Source organism: Centrocercus urophasianus, unplaced genomic scaffold (assembly GCF_019232065.1).
Source record: "Centrocercus urophasianus isolate 14NV4802_14NV808 unplaced genomic scaffold, USGS_Curo_1.0 seq_38, whole genome shotgun sequence".
Lineage (NCBI taxonomy): Eukaryota > Metazoa > Chordata > Aves > Galliformes > Phasianidae > Centrocercus > Centrocercus urophasianus.
This window is the reverse complement of record NW_024884955.1, coordinates 5,846,752-5,865,416: the sequence shown is the minus strand read 5'-3', so window position 1 is coordinate 5,865,416 and position 18,665 is coordinate 5,846,752. Positions and strand designations below refer to the sequence as shown.

Genomic DNA, 18,665 nt, shown 5'->3' with positions numbered 1-18,665 from the left:
TGGTGACACTCAGAGCTGCGCTATGAGAAATCTGGTCCTAAATGAACCAAAGCAGTGATCCACTGGGAGTTGTTCTCATCTGCAGAAAACCTTAATAGCTCATTTGAGGATGGATTCCAGCAGGGCAGAACAATGCACACCCACCCAGCACAAGTACTGCGTGCTGCCTTTGCAACCGCTCTTCATAGCATTCATCTGATGCCCAACCAGGTCTGGTTTACCCCCAGCAGAAATGTTCCCTTAGCAGCAGGACATACAGAACCCACACTGCTCTCCATGGGTGAGCCCTGAGCACAGCAAAGAATGGGGCACCAGCTATGAGAAGCACACGGCAGCCGTGCTCCTTTGGGTTCAGTCATACCAACAGCTCCATCGCGGTGAGGAGCACCAGATCTGCTTTTGTTGCAGTTGTTTCAGCTGTTTTCCTGGCAGCAAGGAGCTTTCAGAAAACCTGTTGGAAATGCCATCTTTATACAGCAAAATACAGATGCTTCTTCCCATGCTCAAATTTTTGCTGGGGGATCATTTTCCCGTTCAAGATATCCCCATTCTTTTCTTTCCACAAAAGAAATGTATGTTGTCAGACGAGCTTAAGGTCTTCCTCCTGGAAAACAGCCAGGCACTTCCCAAGCTGGATGCAACTCGTGTTGGCAGATACCCAACTTAGGCACTCGCTGGTGGTGTACAGAGAAGACCAAGCCCCCAGATACGCACTGGGACAGCACACAGTCTGTTGAATCCAATTGGGCCACCAAAGAAGCAGTAAGAAGACAGCAGCGCAGAGGGTATGAGAAAAGCAACCCACCTTACAGGTGGAAGAGCTCATCTCCAACCACAAGGCTGGGAGCATAGAAAACACTCTGGGTGTCACACTGACACACTCAGTGCCCTGCAGGTGCAGCACGGAGCCCTGGCTGTTCCCACCCAATGGAGGCAGCTGAGTGATACACAGCAACCGGAGAGCTGTGCTCAGACAGCTCTGTTCCACATCCCAACCCAGAACCAGCTCTGCATTCACAAAGCAATGCTTTTCTCACTGCATTTCTTGCTTTTTTTTTTTTTTTTTTTTTTCTTATTAGCATTTCTTCACTTGCCCAGTCCTCACTTCCTATTGTTATGAGGGCTGCTCTAGAAGTAAAGTCTATTTTATGGTGTTGGTCCATGACATGCCCAGAGAGGCTGTGGATGCCCCGTCCATCCCAGGAGGTGTTCAAGGCCAGGTTGGATGGGGCCCTGGGCAGCCTGGGCTGGTATTAAACATGGGGGTTTGTGGCCCTGCGTGCGGCAGAAGGGTTGGAGCTTCATGATCCTTGAGGTCCCTTCCAACCCTGGCCATCCTGTGATGACATCAGAGGCAGATGTTGGTGGGACAGCAGTAGAGCATGAACCTTGCCACCGATATCCCACCCCATTCTGTTGCAGTCTGACAGAATGGCACCTGACATGGCAGTGCTTATGGAGCGAGGGTGTGGAGCTGCATTCCTCCACACAGAAGAACTGGCACGCACTGACATTCATCAACAAGACTCATTTACAAGAATAGCATGAGCACTGTTATTCATCACTGGTGAAAACATAGAGCGAATGGCGGTGACTGTTGGGAAATAGTGATTTGTAGCTGAGAATCTATTCTACCAAATAGCGTTATTATCCTCCTTGTATTTGTTGTCTTTTCCATGGAAATAAAGAGGAGGCACTGCTTTTTTAATGTAGCCACTGCTGAGCAGTGCTGAGCCTCTCATACTGCCCTGCCAGTGAGGAGCTGGGGGGCACAAGGAGCCAGGGAGGACAGGACCAGGACTGCTGCCACAAAGCAGCCCAAGGGATGTCCCACACCACATGATTTCAGAAGGAATATGAAATGGAGGGAGCTGACCAATGATGAGCAACTGCTTTGTGCATCCTATTCAGTTTACTCTATCATGATTTCTTCATTTTCTATCCCATTTAACATTCATTATCTCAACCCACAGGTTCTACCTGTTTTCTAGTTTTCTCTCCCACCCCACAGTCCACACCACTCTTCAAGCCCAAATATGTCCTTTGTCAGAGTTGAGATGTAACAGCCACATCCCCAGTGTCCATGCATTGGTCTGAATGAACAATGCACTCCAGTTCCCTCTGAGAGGGGGATGCCTGCATTACAAACAAATGCTCAAAGACAAAAAAAAAATAAAAATAAAAATAAAAATGAAGAGCCTGCATGTGTTGAGAAAGCCAGCCCCGAGCATCCTGTCAGCCTTTAGGTAACCCCTGAAAGGCAATCACAGCCTTGGACCTAAACAACCACTTCAAGAGGACCTGAGAGATCTTCACAAAGTTCTTTTAAGTAGGAAAAGGGAAAATTGCCATCCTCTTTTGGCTGAGACTCACAGGTTTAGAACCGCATTGTTTGAGAGCATCAGAAAGCATGGGGACAAAGCAGGGAGGGAAAATGGCACAAGAATGAACTCTCATTCCCCAGAATGATGGATCACTGCAAAAGGGCTATTTTGGTGCTGGCCCAACAGCATCAGGCAAGGCCTGCAGCAGGCAGCGAGACCACAAGCAGCAGGGAAAGGCATTTCAGTGCACAGAACTGAAAAGGATCACAGACACGTTTTTCACTCTCCTTTTGTGCCTTGCTTTCAAAAAGGAGCACATCCAGCTTTTCTCCTTGTAGTGAAAGTAGTGAGACTTCTTTTTCTTTTCCTCTTTTAACGAAATGAGCTTTGCCAGAGGAGGACTGTGAGACCACCTTAGGAGCCCCAAGATCCAGCCCCACCCCCTACCTGTGTAAATACGCTCCATCCATGCTGCAGAGCAACGTTTCTGCATGGAGGAAGGAAATCAAAGGAAACCTCTGGGACAATTACCCAGAGCAGCAAGCAAGGCTTAGGGAGGGGAAAAAAAAAAATAAAAGGATTTAAAACTCATTTGCTTTGATACAGAATTTAGAAAATCCTCAGAAAGATTTTGAAAGCATTCATTGCAGATTTTCCTTTGCTTCCACAACCTGACACACAAACTACGTGAATGCCTGTAAAAATCCACACACCAGGCTAAATTTTGCTCATGGTTACAGACACATTTTCCTTCTTTCCAGCATCCCAGCTGGTAGCAGTTTCAGCAGGGCCTGACACAGAGAGCTCCATAGTTCAGTCTTGGGAGTCACTATGAAGTTTTGCTTTAATTCTACTGCAGGAAAAATCCAAAAACCACCAACCCCCTCATCACACATAGAAGCTGCTTATAGAAGCAGAACGTCAGAGAAACCCCCATCTCTCAGAGGACACAGGTTCACCACAGAAATGGAATGAACCAGGGGAGTTATCCATACATTTCTGTTGAGTGTTCAGCAGGAAAACTATTAATGGCACAGATGTCGAGTTCTTACTGTTGGATTTCAGAAATATGAAGTGGTTCTCAGTGCACAAAAAGAAAGATGAACAGCTGCACAGTGAGGAACGGTGTGGTCACAGCAGTAGGGAAAGGAGAGAGCATTTTTCTTCCTGCAGAGAAAAGCCTCAGTTCTACCAGCAGCAACGTTTCCAAGTGTAGCTTCACTTCCTCTGTCTAAAGCAGCACTGCCAATTCTCTGCCTCATTCTATGGTTTATCTTAAGCACTTTCAGCTATCAACTCAAATAACAAGCATTCCATATAATTATAGGATGGCCAGGGTTGGAAGGGACCTCAAGGATCAGGAATCCCCAACCCCCTGCCACACACAGGGCCACCAACCTCCCCATTTCATACCAGCCCAGGACCCCATCCAACCTGGCCTTGAACACCTCCAGGGATGGACGGGGCATCCACAGCCTCTCTGGGCAGCTGCTCCAGCACCTCACCACTCTCCTGGTAAAGGGATTTGAGATTAGTTTTTCCAAGGCAGACAGAAAGGTACATGGGACAGGAACAAGCTGCGTTAACTGCCACCATGCCCTGTGCATGCAGAAAGAACATGCGATAGAGCTGCATGTGTCCAACCCAACCTCCACCAACACGTAGCAGCCCAAGCAACTACAGACTTCAGCTTCGGGGCTCCTGTGCTGCGTTGGAAAAGCAGAGCATCTTGTGTTGTGTCTGACCTCTGTGTAAAACAAAACAAAAAAAAAAGCAAGTAATTATCTAGCAAACTCAAGTGACTTTGCAGTTTGTTGTCCGAGCAAACTGATGTTGAACTGGTAACTCTTGTGTTTGCTGCTAAACATCTGCCTTCAATTCCTTCTCGAAGCTCAGCCTTCAGCTTCTTGGATGCTCTTCTGGTAATCTGGAATACATCACTGGAAAAAGCATGGATCAGAGAGGCAGCACAGATACATGGAGAACATTATTCAAAACACTACAGATAAATTATTACAAATCCAGCTGTCAGCATCACACACAACTTCATTCTCCTGACTTGCAGAACCTCCCTGCAGTTTCTACTTCATCCACCCTCTGCCAGATTGCCAGCAGATGTGCTTTCACCCTATTGACCACAGAGCACCCCCTGCAACTTGTGATAAACCTCCTTCTCTTTTCAGCACCCTTTAAGCCCATGTTTTTTTCCCCTTGCTCATCTCAGATGACCATTTCCCTGTCAAATGGGCACAAAATTGACACAAACCAGGGATTCCAGGGTACAGGGTGTATGACTGGAGAACACAATCCTTGATGAACCACACACAGCTGTGACCAGAAGCCTCACAGACCATAGGAACTTCTCACAAGCGCCTCTCCTTCGTTCTTCTTCACATCATTTCAGGTCATAAAAAACACTGCTGCTTTAAATCCTTGCTCCAGACAGATGCTCCCATAAGGTGTGCTTAGGTCCACCCATTTTACTTTAATAGTAGTGTTAATTCAGAGCCACATGACATCAGTAGCTGATCCCACTGCCACCACAGCAAACCAGGGAATCAGGTCTGTTTCCATTTTACCCATTATGTGATGACAGAAGCAAGTCTTTGAGTTTCAGCTCCCTGTACACACAACAGAAGTGTTTATCTAGCAAATACATTAAAAATACATTGTTCTTCTTGCAAGGATATCAATAAATTTCAGGCTGATTAACCACAGAATGACTTTATAGCTCTCCTAGGACCTTCAGTGATGGCTTTCAGACTTTCATGGTCAGGGCTGGAGGAGGTGTTGCATCTTCACTACTGAAAGGAACAGGCCTACAATAGCTGAGATCACTTAAACAAAGCATAAAAACTCACAAATACAGAAGACATGGAGAAGAGCAACCCAACTGCATCACCGTACTCTTAACTGCTCAGCTGTTACCTAGCCCACTCAAACAGGGATTCCCTTCAGTGCCAAATGAAAATCCAGCTCCCACATCTCCACCAGCACCATGCAGCCAAGTTGCATCTCACTGAGGAAAGCATGTGGAAACAGAACTGTTTGCCTCCCAGTTATCCATGCCTGCACACAGGCCCATGGCAAAGCTGCACCTTGCTCTGTTAGGAAATCCATTTCTAAGCTGCTTACTTACATTCAGCAGTACAACAAAACCCAATTTTTTATTTATTTTTTTTTTTGCCTCTGAACACAGGACTGTACTTCAAACCCATCAGCCTGGCAAGCAACAATAGGCACAAAACACAGACAGTGGATGATATTTGTTTTTGAAGGTACACTGGTAAGAAGGTGGAGGTTCTTATGTTTGCTTTCAATAAACAAGTAGCAGACTTTCGTGCCAGCAAAGTCCACATCAAGAGGTTTTCCACTCCATTAGCCATCAACACCAACGCCAGGGGGCTTTCATTTCGAGAGACAAAATACACCTATTTAGTGTCCATAGTCATCAGACCTCACATACGACGGGTTTGATTTACTTCAGTGTTAACAAACGTTTTGATCCAAATCTAGTGAAATTGAACTCTGCATTTAACCCACTACATCAGCCTCAGCTTGCATTTTTAAGATGGATGATGAATTTTTACAGACAATAAAATTATTTGAGTCAGGAAAGCATGCATGCAAAGAGCAGTGAATTGTTTCTTAGTTATTTTAGTAGGTCACTGAAAGAAGAAGGCAACCAGCACTTCCCCAGTTTTACTGCCAACAGGAGAATGCCTATTTGCTAGAGAAAAAAACAAGAATACAACAATAATGTTACAAGAGGCACTGATCCTGGCTTTATTCACTTTAAGATACATCCAACATTTGTTATAGCTCACTTGGAATTCATAATGCTTTTAAGAAACCAACTATAAAAATCTTGATTTTTGCCTTACAGTGCTGTCAAATTTTCAAATAGCAGTAAGTGACTTCCCAGCAAAACTGTGCTGTGCATTAACATACGTACAAAGATTAAAACTTCGTAGAAACCCTTCAGTTTCGGATACTTCGTGTTCACAATCACCACAGTTTTCCCAAAGGAGGAAGCAACTCCGCAAAGCCGCAGGGATGCAAGCCAACAGTCCTGAGCTACTGCACCTCAACCTGCACCATTTTATAGATGGGTTAAATGAAAACAACTTCTACCTATTTCCCAGCCCCCCCAGTACAGTACTCACAAAGGGCTCACCCTCCATTTGCATCTTTGTACTTGGCAACTGTAAGAAAAGTTCTGCAGCACTAGAGAGAACAAGTTAGGGCAGCACTGTGTGCATCCCCCCACAATTACTGATACTGGCTGCTAGTGGAGAGAGGTACCTGACTTACAACCAAGAGGTGACACTGCTTATTCTGGAATACAAACTCCTTGGCAGTACGTTCCATAAATTCAAGATTCACCCAGAAGTGTGTCGCAGCCATCAATCAATGATGTCACCTACTTTTCTATTTTTGCTGCATTTAAATATATATTTTTAAAGTGATGAAGAGTGCAGGACTTAATATAAACATCTCTCTATTGGAAATTGCAAAATTTAGTACTGTGATACTATGAAAGCTTATAATAGCTTATCAATTCTGTGTTAAGACTCAGCATCCATATGGTGTCTGAACTAGCTCAAGCTACGGTCTGCTAATAAAGCAGCATGAACCTGTCCTGATGTCACTGCCTGTGGCCAACATGTTCCCATTCTGAAGTGGCTACAAAAGCACAAGCAGTTCTTATGGTGGTACATCACCTCTGTTCTGCGACTCATCTCTGCTTAACGACAGCCTACCTAAAGATCGACTCCTTACACAAAACTGAAATAATCCTAACCTTCCATCTAAGTCTCGGGCACAGCTCAGTGACATGATCTGCAGAACAGAACACCATTCCCAGGAACTGTTTAGAGCAGAAACTAAAGGAAAAACCCAAATCAAAGACGCTCACTGTTACAGTATCTTTAATTTATCTCGTGTTTTACAGAAGTCTGAATGGATTAAAAAGCACCTCCTTTCCCATCGCGTTCCTTACAGTTGGTAAAATATATTCAATGAGCAAATGTATGTGAACAGCTTGAGGATCTGCAACTTGCAAGGATTTCACAGACCAATCAATCAAAAGCCAAATTTCTTGTAGTTTTTACAATCTTTGTTTTAATACAACGGTAAGTAAATCCATTCCGATTGCAAACCTGTCCAGTCATATCTCCCCAGAACACTTTGCAAAATCCAGTGTTGATTAGCAAACTAGTTAGCTTTGGCACGGAGCTGTGCTCTCTTGCCTGTGACAGCCTGGAAACCAGTTTTGATGCTGGCAACGGAGCAGCGGGAGTGACAAGTCTCACACTGCAAGAAATATAACCTGGTGTCCTTCTGTAGAATCGTGTCTGGTGACCGACATGTGTGACAGGTGACATACTCCTCTGCAGGAAAGGAATTGAGTTCCAGTTAAAAGGTCATGAATCACCAGCAGGAAACAAACAAACAGACACACTCCACCAGTTCTTCAGCCTTTAGTTTAACAGTTGTTCTCAAAGGCTGTTTAAATTGATCTACTGAATTAGAAGGGCTTACTGTGAAAATCACAGAGTTTGAGATAACCTAAAAATTCCTCCCAGCTCCCAGGTTAACAAAGAGAGGGTTTCATCTGGTACATCGTGCACAGGCACCAGTGCTTTAAAAATGACCATCAGTTCAAGCTTCTCTCTGGCTCCCCATGACTTTCTTTGCTGAAAATACATTCCCAGTCATCAGCAAACCTTGTGAAGATACAGCACTGTCTAAAACAGCTTTTTTTTTTTGCTGCAAATAATCTGCAAGCCCCTTACCTCACAGCACACATGCTTTATTTGTTAATTAACACAACATTGAACAGTAAGAGCTGCTGTTTAATTTTTGTAGTCCTCATCAAAACCAGAAGTGAAAATCAGATGAAGACAAGAAATTCTCAATCACTTGCACTGTTTTCCTCGGCACATTTCAGTGCCAGGACAGATTACTGCCCAGGTACTTGCTATAATACAGTACATCAACCTTCACTTGCATTATCCCATTATAAAATAACAGCAAAACCACCACTTGTTAGCACAGACTCTCCACAACAGGCAAACATGCAGGAGCCTGTGGGCTATACACAGACCTCCAGTCACCAAATGGGGTATGGGAGAAAGTGTAGGGGAAAAGGAAATCACACTTACTGATATATCTTCTCAAGACATTTTCTATCTGTTTTTGCTGGAATCTTCCTTTGATTACAAGCTGGTTGTTACCATCTATTGAGCCACTAGGTTAAAAGAAAAAGGAATGTGAAGTAATTGATTTACAAAAGACATCAAATGTTAAAAAGTGTATGAACTCAGGAACGTGAAGCGAGATAAGTGATGCATTCAAGGTAAGTAAGCCAGAATTACTTCATGGGGAAAATAGCATGTAAAATTCTGACAGCACTTTAAAATCTACACAAAGGTCACACAAACACAATGCTAACAGCAATAAAAACAAGATCAACTGAGAGATCGGTTTTGTAGTGAAGCTGCCAAATCAAGAACTGAGAATCAGTACCTGCTTGTCTCACAGAAGTGACCAAGACAACTCTGCTATTCTGCCTTACTAAGACCCTCTCCTAGCCACCCTGACACAATAAACTGAACATTTCCAGACTACAGTTTGCAAGTTTTTTTTCCAAATCATCTGAAACTGAAGTGAGACTTTGTTACATCCACACTGCAATTAGATGGCTTGATTCTGTATGTCTACATAACAGTGTTTGAATCCGCAAGACAGAAAGGAATAGACAGCAAGAAAGTATATTATCACAGCATGAGATCCTTTATATCAAAGGCCTTTAAAAGCACAAGCATTTTTTATGCTAAGACAAGAGAATTTTATGCATGGCATTAGAGTGACTAGCTACAGGCCCTCAAAACTTCTATCAGATGGGCAGATATTCTCTCTTCCTTAGCAATTACATGCCTTAAGGTAATTATGAGCCATCCTCACCAACTGAGTCAATCAGATCTGTGACTGGATCATTTTTTGAGAGAAGTCCTGGTTAACAAATCCAAAGTGTTATCCTAACTGTCCCCAGGACTGAGAGCTTGCCTCTTCCATGAGCTGCCCTCTCTTCAATCACCCAGCACAGCATCTGGGTGTAGGAAAGGAGAGCCTGATGTTCAAGCACATATAAACAGACCTAAAATGAGGAATCTTACACCCGATCAATGACAACTACCCTGCCATTGCTTCCTGCATACACGACTTACAGCCCCATAGCCTTACCTTGTACCCAATTCTGCCAACAAAAATGCCAGGAGATGTTTTGGCTGACGATGTAATCTAAAAATAAAAGTAAGGATATCTTTAACCTCTGTCCTCTAGGCAAATTTGATACCTATATAGAAATGGCAGGCGAAAATGATCTTAAATTATCCAATTTAAAAGGGCAGTGCCAGAGGGCCTGTACCAAACAGCAGAGGCAGACAATGAACTGAGGACACAGGAAAGTTGAACAGTCCACACACATGCACACATACACACACACACACACCATAATTAGAGAGGAATTACTGAAATTAAGTTGAAAGCAAATTTTGTGTATCTCAGATTTGCCACTCAACCCCTTTGCTATCCTCTGTGCTCTGCAAAAGCACTGATAACAACCTCTCAAATTCTACTGTAGCCTATCATGCAGATACTCAGTATGCTTGTCTGGACACCTACAAAACAAAACAGATGTGTGCTCCTGGAAGTGCCCACAATGAACTGAAGTAATTAGGACAAGAAGCATAGGAATAACAGTACTGAACTCCATGGATTTATCAAGAGAACAGCACTTGCAGCTTATCTCAAAATTAGAAGGAATATTCATCCCTCCTCCTGTATCCGAAGCCTTGCAAATAAACGCCACTGGAGACCCAACTACAAACTTGCTACATGTGTTTCAACCCACAAGATCCATGAAGCCTATCCTACTGGTAACTGAAGTCCAACTTGACAGTTGGACTGCATGATCCTGAAGGTCTTTTCCAACTTTGGTGATTCTGTGATTTCTGTGATAAAGTACAAAGTAAGAAATTCCATCATCTTCATAAACGCTGTACCAAGAAAAAAATCCAGGAAATGAACAGTGTGCCAAGATAGCTTCCACTCTGGTCTGCCTTCTGTCAAAAAGCACATATTCAATAGCTAACAGCACAGAAAGTTCTACTATGCTTGACAAACGTTAAGAGCAACACTTACAATTTGCAGATATCTGTAAAGTTGACAAAGGATGTTTTCTTGGTCCCTACTCTCACCACCTGCGGAGGCTTCATGACAAATTTCCTCTTTTCTCCAGCTACCATATCTGGGTTTTTCTCCCGCATGATGTTAAATACTCTATTGAGCAACTGCAAAAACAAGCAAATCATCATTCAAGCGACACGAGACATTCCCACTGCAGTACATCATTCTAAAATCCTGAGATAGCATTCATCAATGAGTATTAGACTAAATTCGCCCACGAGCATCTTCCTGAAAGCTTCTGAACACAGTTAAAATGTCCTGATAAATGCAAAGACTGAAAGATGCTTTCACAGGAGTTTTCTTTATAACCTCCAGGTACCCCAGCCTGCTTGCAGAAGTCACTTTAAATATCATTAACGTGCCCCATACAAAAGTCAACTGTGACAAAAGATGCTCTTTTGTTATTTTTGTGTTCACGAGCTTCTGAGTAGAAGCCTTTAATTTTAAGGTGGAAGGAGGACATACGAACGTAAGGCTCTGCTCTGACATAGCACATTAACATGAAAGATACCTTGAAAGCCTTTTAACATTACCTCATCATATGTGTAGTCCCTTTCTGAGCCTGCCCACGCAGGTCCTGACTGAAGGCTAAAAGAAATCCCATCATCTTTTTTGCTATCTTCATCCTCAAAAGCTGGAAAGAAAGTTGTATGGGATTCATTAAGAAAAAAAACATTTACTTAACCTTGAGTGCACAGCATTTCTCAAAGGTACATCAACAGAAGATTTTACTGAGATGTGAAATCTCTCTCCATCTGGCCAGAAGGGCTACCAGCATTTACTGGGGATTTAGGCTCCTTCCATAGAAGATTTTTCTGATAAACATGACAGTGACAAGAGTAACAAAATTAATTTTTAGAATAAAAGATACCCAAGCAAGTTATTCACCCTCAAAATGGCCTTTCCAGTTTCAAAACTGGATTAACTACATTATACTTTTACCTTCATCCTTTTCCAATATTTCATCTTCATCTGGAAACTTTTTCACAAACTTTTTCTTCTTCTTCTTATTGCCCAGCATGATGTCAAGGTCATCTTCAGGTTCTACCACCTCTGGCACATCTCCCTCAATTTTTAATTCCTACCAAAAAAAAAAAAAAAAAAAATTAAGACTGCAGCATCCAGTATTAAACATAAAAATCTTCACTATACAGCATTAGAAACCATCTAGTATAGTGTGCTACCAGTATAACGATTAGCATTACCTACCACAGTCCTGAAACATACAGAAAAGAACAGAAACTAAAGTTTGTTGAGGAGAGCCCTGCACTGAACAGGGACACATTTTTCAAATGGCACCTACCACACGCCACAGTTCTACATTGAAACTGCATCTAGTCTATGCTACTTCCTTTGGAACTCACTGCTCCCTTGTAGATAATGAATGCAGACAAGAAACTTCAAGTTAACATTGGCTGGTCAGAAACAAGGTAACACTGTATTTCACTAAAGGCAGCAGCACATCAGGGTGCAGGGGAACAAAACCCCCTACGAGCCCCGGACACTACGGAGAAGCAAAGCTGTGCTACCTGCACAAGTCTAACTTATCACATTCCTTTCCTAGCTTTGATACTACAATCCTTTCCCGGATGCAGGCATGTTCCTGCACCACAGAGAACACACACAGCAAGCACTTAGGCTATCCGGGTCAGATCAGAGGGGCTTTTCCTCCACAGAAGGCAAAATCCAATAGCAGGTCTACGTGTAACATAACATTTATTTGCTCTCTTGCTCTCTGGGTTTTCCAGTGACACCGACATACGATACTAAATGATGACCTGGAATAAAACTTGAAGAGTAAAAATACCTCGCACAATTTCTGGAACACAGAACGGTAGCCAACCATTTCTAAAGAAAACACGAGAGTAAAAACAAATCAAAGCAGATAAATATCCTTTATTTGAAGAGTGGCCTTCAGAGGATTGTTGTGTGCAGTCTGACATCATCTATCTTCCTCTCACCTCATCAGGGAGCTAGCCTAGGTGATAATCTGCCCTTCCTGCAAGTCACAGAATTACTGGCTTACTGCAAATATCTGTTACATTTTCTCCTTTCCAGACAAATGTCTCTGTGCACTAACATATTCAGCAGAATTACCACACAGGAAGGACACACTGAGACTCCTGTTAACTGCACCAAGATGAGATGTCAGATAGGAAACAGCTCCTCTCCAGACAATCCCCAGAAAAATGAAAGCAAGAAAGTTTCTGGCGAAAGACAAGATGGCCTGGTAATGAAAACAAACCTTTACACCTTCTTCTGCTTCATCTATATCAAATATCTTCTTTGGCTTCTTCTTCTTTTTCTTTTGATTGAAGAAGTTCAAATCATCCAAGTCATCTGTTGCATCTAACAACAAATGATTGGCAAAGGTACAGATGTTAACAACCACAGCAACAGTTCAGACTTCACGGTTTCCAATTCACACCCAAAGTCTTCAGAACATGACAGCAAGAAACAAACAGTAATCTGCAGCTCCTACAGATGTGCTTCATGTTTTGGAAGTCATTCTCATCTATCCCTAGACACTGCAAGAGCTGTTTTACAATTTCCATATCTTATAACTGCATTTTCTTATTTTCAAGTGTTGAATCTTTCTGTTACACAAGAGGAATTAGTTACTTCTGAAATTACTTTGGAAACACTGAAAAGCTAAAAGAAAACTGCAGGAGAAAAGCACAGTTTCTTTAGTTGATGGTTGGAACCAATCTTAACAAGAAAAAAAAAAATGGGTTTAAGTTCATAGCATTCCTTTACTCAAGTCATCTTGAAATGGCATTGGTCTCAACTTAAAGGCCAAGTCACATATACACACATAAGCTTATTTCCAAAAAAGATTATGAGTAACAGTCTTGCTGTTGCATTCACAGCTGCCCAAAAACTAGAAAGCCTTTTAACCATATCTCTATTATTCACATTACAGCTTAATTGGAGAAATATTGCAACAACTGCATCCAGAATCATTTACAACTGTTTTAGGGCTTCTTTTTCCATGGTCTCACACAGTGATTCTATTTGAGTCAAAAAAAAGCAGAATTAACATGAGCTGTATGTTTGTGAACATGGTTTTAGGCTGGAGAAGCAAATCAGGTTTCTCAAATAAGAGATTATTACTATTGACAAGCTCCTAAACTAGAAACTCAGCATTATTTGTTATGATACCATGCTCTCGAAATGGGGTTTCCAGTCTCAAAATACAGAGGCCCCCTAGAGATTCATTTTACCTTTCTTCCTGCTGTCTTCTTCATCTGCTTCAACATCTTTGTCTTCTGTTGGCTCTGGTTCAACTTCTTTTGTTTCTGACTGCTGAGTCTCTTCTGTTTGTGTATCTGCTCCTTCCTCATCCAACATAAACGGCTTCTTCTTCCTCTTCTTCTTCTTGCTCATAGTAGGATCGAAAATCATCTGTAAAAATCAAGAGTTCATTAGCAATAAAATGACCTGGCATCACCTGGCATTTACCATTTCTAAAATCTCCAAGCTTCCTTCCACGTTCCTTATGTTAACTGAACTGTCCTTCAGCTCCCTTCTCAATCTGGAATTTTTCTGTACCTGCAACAATGTAATATAAGTTCACTGCCTCAAAAATTGAGCTGCTGTAAAAATATAGCTGATCTTCTTCCCAGGCATAACTAAAAAGAGGATTTAAAAGATGAGAGAAAGAAAAGGTCAGAAGATCACTCACCAGCTTCCACTTCTGCTGCTCTTCCCCACACAGCTAAGATTACTCAAGTTTCCTGTTACCTATGTACCAGTTCAGTTGAAAATATATTGCAGCTGTGAACCTTTCAGATCAGAAACTTCTCCATTTCATTGTCATTATGAACTCTGATACTGAAGTAAGGCCACGTGAAGCAACTGCTGTGCCATTCAGCACTACACACTCACAGGATTAAGAACACCCATCACACTGAGCACAGTAATCTCCAGATAGATTAAAAGGCAAAACTTACCAACAACTCTCTTGACAAGAATGTTCTGGCCTAGGGAGAACCCAACAAGAAGCTGATGCTATGAAACTATACTATGAAAAAGCAAAGGTCTCACCTCCAAGCTGTTGAGGAGTCCCTCAGCCAACAGAGCAGCCTGCTTCAGCTAGTCACTAACCCAGGAACGACTTTTAACCTACTCATCATCTGGATACCTCAGACAATCAGCACAAGTTCTTCACTTCCCCAACACGGGATTGCTTCCTGCTGTTTCATAACTTAGGTAAAATTTAGGATCATGAATACCCCTCTTTCAGAATAACAACCATTTCAAATGAGAAATTCTCCTACTTCTTGTTCATTACGTCCTCAAAGGTTTTCTTTCCGTAAAGCAATCTTTTCCTCATACTTTTCATTCTCGTACAGGTGATGCTCTTGTGATGTTCTTCTGATTGAACATACATCTCATTAAGGCTCTGAACTGAGACTCAGATGCAGTACACAGCACCACGTAAATGCCCACAGAAGCCTGAGGCTTTCAGGCTGCTGCAGTGAGCCTTTAGCTGTACACAGCGTGCTTAGAATGGCTTTCTAAAAAGTCCTGTTGGCTGCCTTCCCTCTCAGGCACACGCATGAATCATGCTCCCACAGGGCGGAGCACCCAGCGTGCACAACTGCTTGCACTGTTTGCTGCCTTCCTCTTGGAACTTCTCAGGATGCTGACACAGGAAAGCTGCCTGCATCGGCAAGGGTGGACAGCCTTAGGAACAACCAAGCCAACATCACTTTCAAGATCAAGGCTCTTCTGAATGCTGCAACTTTCAGAGACTCCAGACTTGTCTTCTAGATCTCTTGCATGAAGCTGCAGGAATAAGATGATTAAATTGAGTGTAATTGCAAAGCAGGAATCACTCCACATAGAGCAAATCACTCTTCCTAATGAAAAAAATAGAGCCCTCTCATCCTGAACTGCTGTGGGGTATATCTTGTCTCCACAAGAGACTGAGTACATCCTCAGTAGCATACTGAACTAAGGACAGCTTTTAGACTCTGGAGACCGTTTCAATGATGAAAAAATCTGTTCAGCAGAGGTGTGTGGCTCTTCAGCTGGCCTTCTGCAGAGGTGCATGGCTCCAACAGCCCACGTGGCTCTACAGGGACACTGTACCCAACTCCTGCACCCTTCAGCCTGGTCACACCGGGCTAACTGCTCTGAGGAAACTGAATACAGGAGCTGGACATCCTGAGAAGGACATCCATGCCTGAACTATTTTTGATCATCAAGAATTTAAGAGTCCTGCTTAGATCTTACGTAAGTCACACATGACTTAAAAAAAAAAAAAAAAGCCATGATTTGAAGTAACCAACCTGCTAACCAGGCTTTCTGCCTTCCTGGGCTAGAAACTTCAGGAATTTCTTCATACTTTCTCTCTATTCAGTACATTTGATTAATCAAAGCGTTACGATACCATCTAAGCACAAAAAGTACTGGAAAAGTTGTGGGCCCACTGAAGAGACTGCAGCCTCCAGGCTAAATACACCAAAGCCTACGCTTTTACTACACAGAAATAAGAAACTGCCATCCTATTTCAGCTCTCAGAGCCAAATTCCCACATGGATTTTCATCTTCGGTAGGCCACACTTTACAGAAATCAAGTGAGTAAAAGATGAGGAAAAATACATATAAAATTACAGCTTCAAGTCCAGTTCCCAAGACAGAAGCCCACGTCAAATTGCTGCAATAGTGGCACTTGCTGGGGATTCTACAGAGGACACAATCCCATTTCATCAGTCTGAATAAACATAGGCATGCCCACCACACACAGACCAAGGCAGTACAGGTATCCCTACACTGCACTGCTCTCTGTGATAGAATTCTAAGTTCTTTATAACTAATCAACATCTAAAGCCTCCAGTTGCTCAGAACAAAGCATTCTCCAGCATTATTTCTTTGGAGCTTCACAAAAAGGGCAAGAAAACCTTTCAGTCATCACCTAGTAGGATTTTAGATACATAATAAGACTTCTAATTAGATAATTAGAGGTTAACATACTGCTCATCACTTGCAGGTTTAGAATTCTGCTCCTCACAAGCAGGATGTGTGCTGTCCCTCCTGTGCCACTCCTGGGCAGCACTTAGACAAGAGCTGGTTCAACCAGGCAGTTTCCCTGATGTAATGGTCTGAAAATTTCAAGCTGTGGTGCAGTGCAACTGCCCATACTTGGAAGAAGTCTGTGATGCAAACCACACAAAGAAGTCTAACACTTACAGATCTGCCTTCTGAGATTCACGTATCCTCTTCCTCAGCAGCTTTAAAAAACAAAACACAACCATCACCTTAAAAGCTCACCAATAACAGGTGACTTGGCTCCTTGCAGCCACATACAGAGAAGTCATGGGTGCACTCACTCTCAAACACACTATCCAGATCTACAGTGACAGCTCAGCTAGCTACTACCACTTTCATTCTGTCAGTCTGCAAGATGAAGCAAACCAGAGATGCAACTTAACTACACTGATCTCACCTTAGTGTCAGAACAAATGCACCTGAGACAGAAAGCAGCTGAGGTCTTAATTTCTGGAATCAAAGTGCTGTCTTCAAATCACCACGCAATTAGACATAAAAATGCTGGATATTCATTCACAGCAGCTGAATAACAAGTCTCAGCTACCATTAAAGTAACTTGTAATTACACTGCTTGCTGTTTATTACGTCAGAGAAGTTGTGAGTTGCTCGTCTCCAAGGTTAGAGTGAGCATACTTTGCTCAGAAATAAGCCACAGAAGTATCTGAACCAACACCAAAGAAAAATGACCAAAAGTAGCTGTCTCATGGATTCTGTCAGCGCAGTTTCCCACCGGCCATGTCTTCCATCAGGGTGCTCACAGCTTCATACATAGAAAGCTTTCCTTTTCCCATGAGAAAGACTGAAACGAGGTTACCAATGGCTCCAGCCACAACATTTGAAAGACTTTTCAAAGACGACTGCACACGCTCCTCTGAAAGCAAAACCCCCTGCATTTGGACAACCGCCTGGTATCACCTGCTAAGTGACCCACTGAGCTGTCAGGGATGAAAGACGAGATATTAAAGCTGCAAAAAGAGGTAAACACCGAAGTCAAGCGCTATCTCCCAAGGAGCACGAGGCGCCCTAGGGACGCAATGCCGGCACGTCTCCTTCTCCCCCGGCCCCGCCGTGCGGGATACAGCACAACTCCGGGAGCCGCGGGGCCGCACCGCGAGGAGAGGCCGTGAGGACCCCGAGAATGGCCCCGAGGACCCCGCGAGAGACCGAGATCCCGCCGCCCAACCCCGGCCCAGCCCCGGGGCGGAGGCCGCGCCGTGCCCACCGCAGGCCTCGGGCCCACACTCCCACATGGCGGCGGCCCCGGCCGCGAAACGGCACAGCCCTGGGGCTCGGCTCCCTCCCCGACGGCATCGAGCCTCACCTCGTCGCCCGACATGGCTGCGGCCGGGCACGGAACGGGCGATCGGATGAGGAGCGGCGGAGCTCAGGGACGCTGCCGGCCGTTGCCCGCTACCGCCGCGCTCGCCTCTTGCATCAGCGCTCCCCTCCCCCGCAGCGCGCGTGCGCGCCCCGCCGCGGAGCCTGCCGGGAGCTGCGCGTGCGCCGTCGGGTCGCACGCGGGGCTGTGAGGCCGCCCGGCGCCTCTGGAGAGCTTCCGGCCTGGCCTGCCTGCGGGGCCCCGCCTGGAAGAGCGGCGCTGGCTCATCGACTCCCTGTCAGTGCGTGTCGTTTACACGCACTGAGGTCGTCCTCAGCCTTCTGGGTTTAGCAATCCCAGCTCACGGCTTCACCTCACATGAGGTGCTCCCCAGCCCCTCACTTCTACCCTGTTCCATTTTCCCCCTAATGGAAAGATTTGCTGTCCACACACGACACCACAAAGTAAGCCTCAGTGTTCTGTTTCCCAACCAGCTCTGAAATTAAAAGGTCATCGATTTCATGCCAGATTTGGTGCTAAAGCAAAAGGAGCCATCAGCACAAACATTATTACAGGATGTTTTACATCTCAGTGTTTCCAGACCCGTTTACTTTCTCCCCTCCCATAACTTCCCTTTACACGGTGTAAACTTGCACTGTTCCTTTTTACATTAGCTGCAGATTACGCAGGCTGCATCATTTAACTTTTTTATC

At 43.9% G+C, this 18,665-nt stretch overlaps 1 protein-coding gene across 1 annotated transcript; it reads right to left on the bottom strand.

Annotated features, from left to right (window-relative positions):
* Window positions 1–6,086: 6,086 nt before the first annotated feature.
* EIF2S2 (eukaryotic translation initiation factor 2 subunit beta) lies at window positions 6,087–18,059 on the bottom strand. Its single transcript, XM_042832437.1, has 9 exons — window positions 17,956–18,059; window positions 13,802–13,982; window positions 12,823–12,926; window positions 11,520–11,658; window positions 11,111–11,211; window positions 10,533–10,681; window positions 9,573–9,629; window positions 8,492–8,577; window positions 6,087–7,717 (listed from the first exon to the last, which is right to left on the bottom strand). The coding sequence occupies exons 1-9, from the start codon at window positions 17,968–17,970 to the stop codon at window positions 7,542–7,544; spliced, it is 1,008 nt and encodes a 335-aa protein (XP_042688371.1). The 5' UTR covers window positions 17,971–18,059; the 3' UTR covers window positions 6,087–7,541.
* Window positions 18,060–18,665: the final 606 nt, after the last annotated feature.

Excerpts from the sequence above, each read along its gene's own strand:
- EIF2S2 (XM_042832437.1), bottom strand. Across the intron at positions 11,659-12,822 it reads AAGCAGAAGAAGGTGTAAAG|GAATTAAAAATTGAGGGAGA; the intron begins GTTTGTTTTCAT and ends TTTTTTTGGTAG. Across the intron at positions 9,630-10,532 it reads TTTACAGATATCTGCAAATT|ATTACATCGTCAGCCAAAAC; the intron begins GTAAGTGTTGCT and ends TTTTATTTTTAG.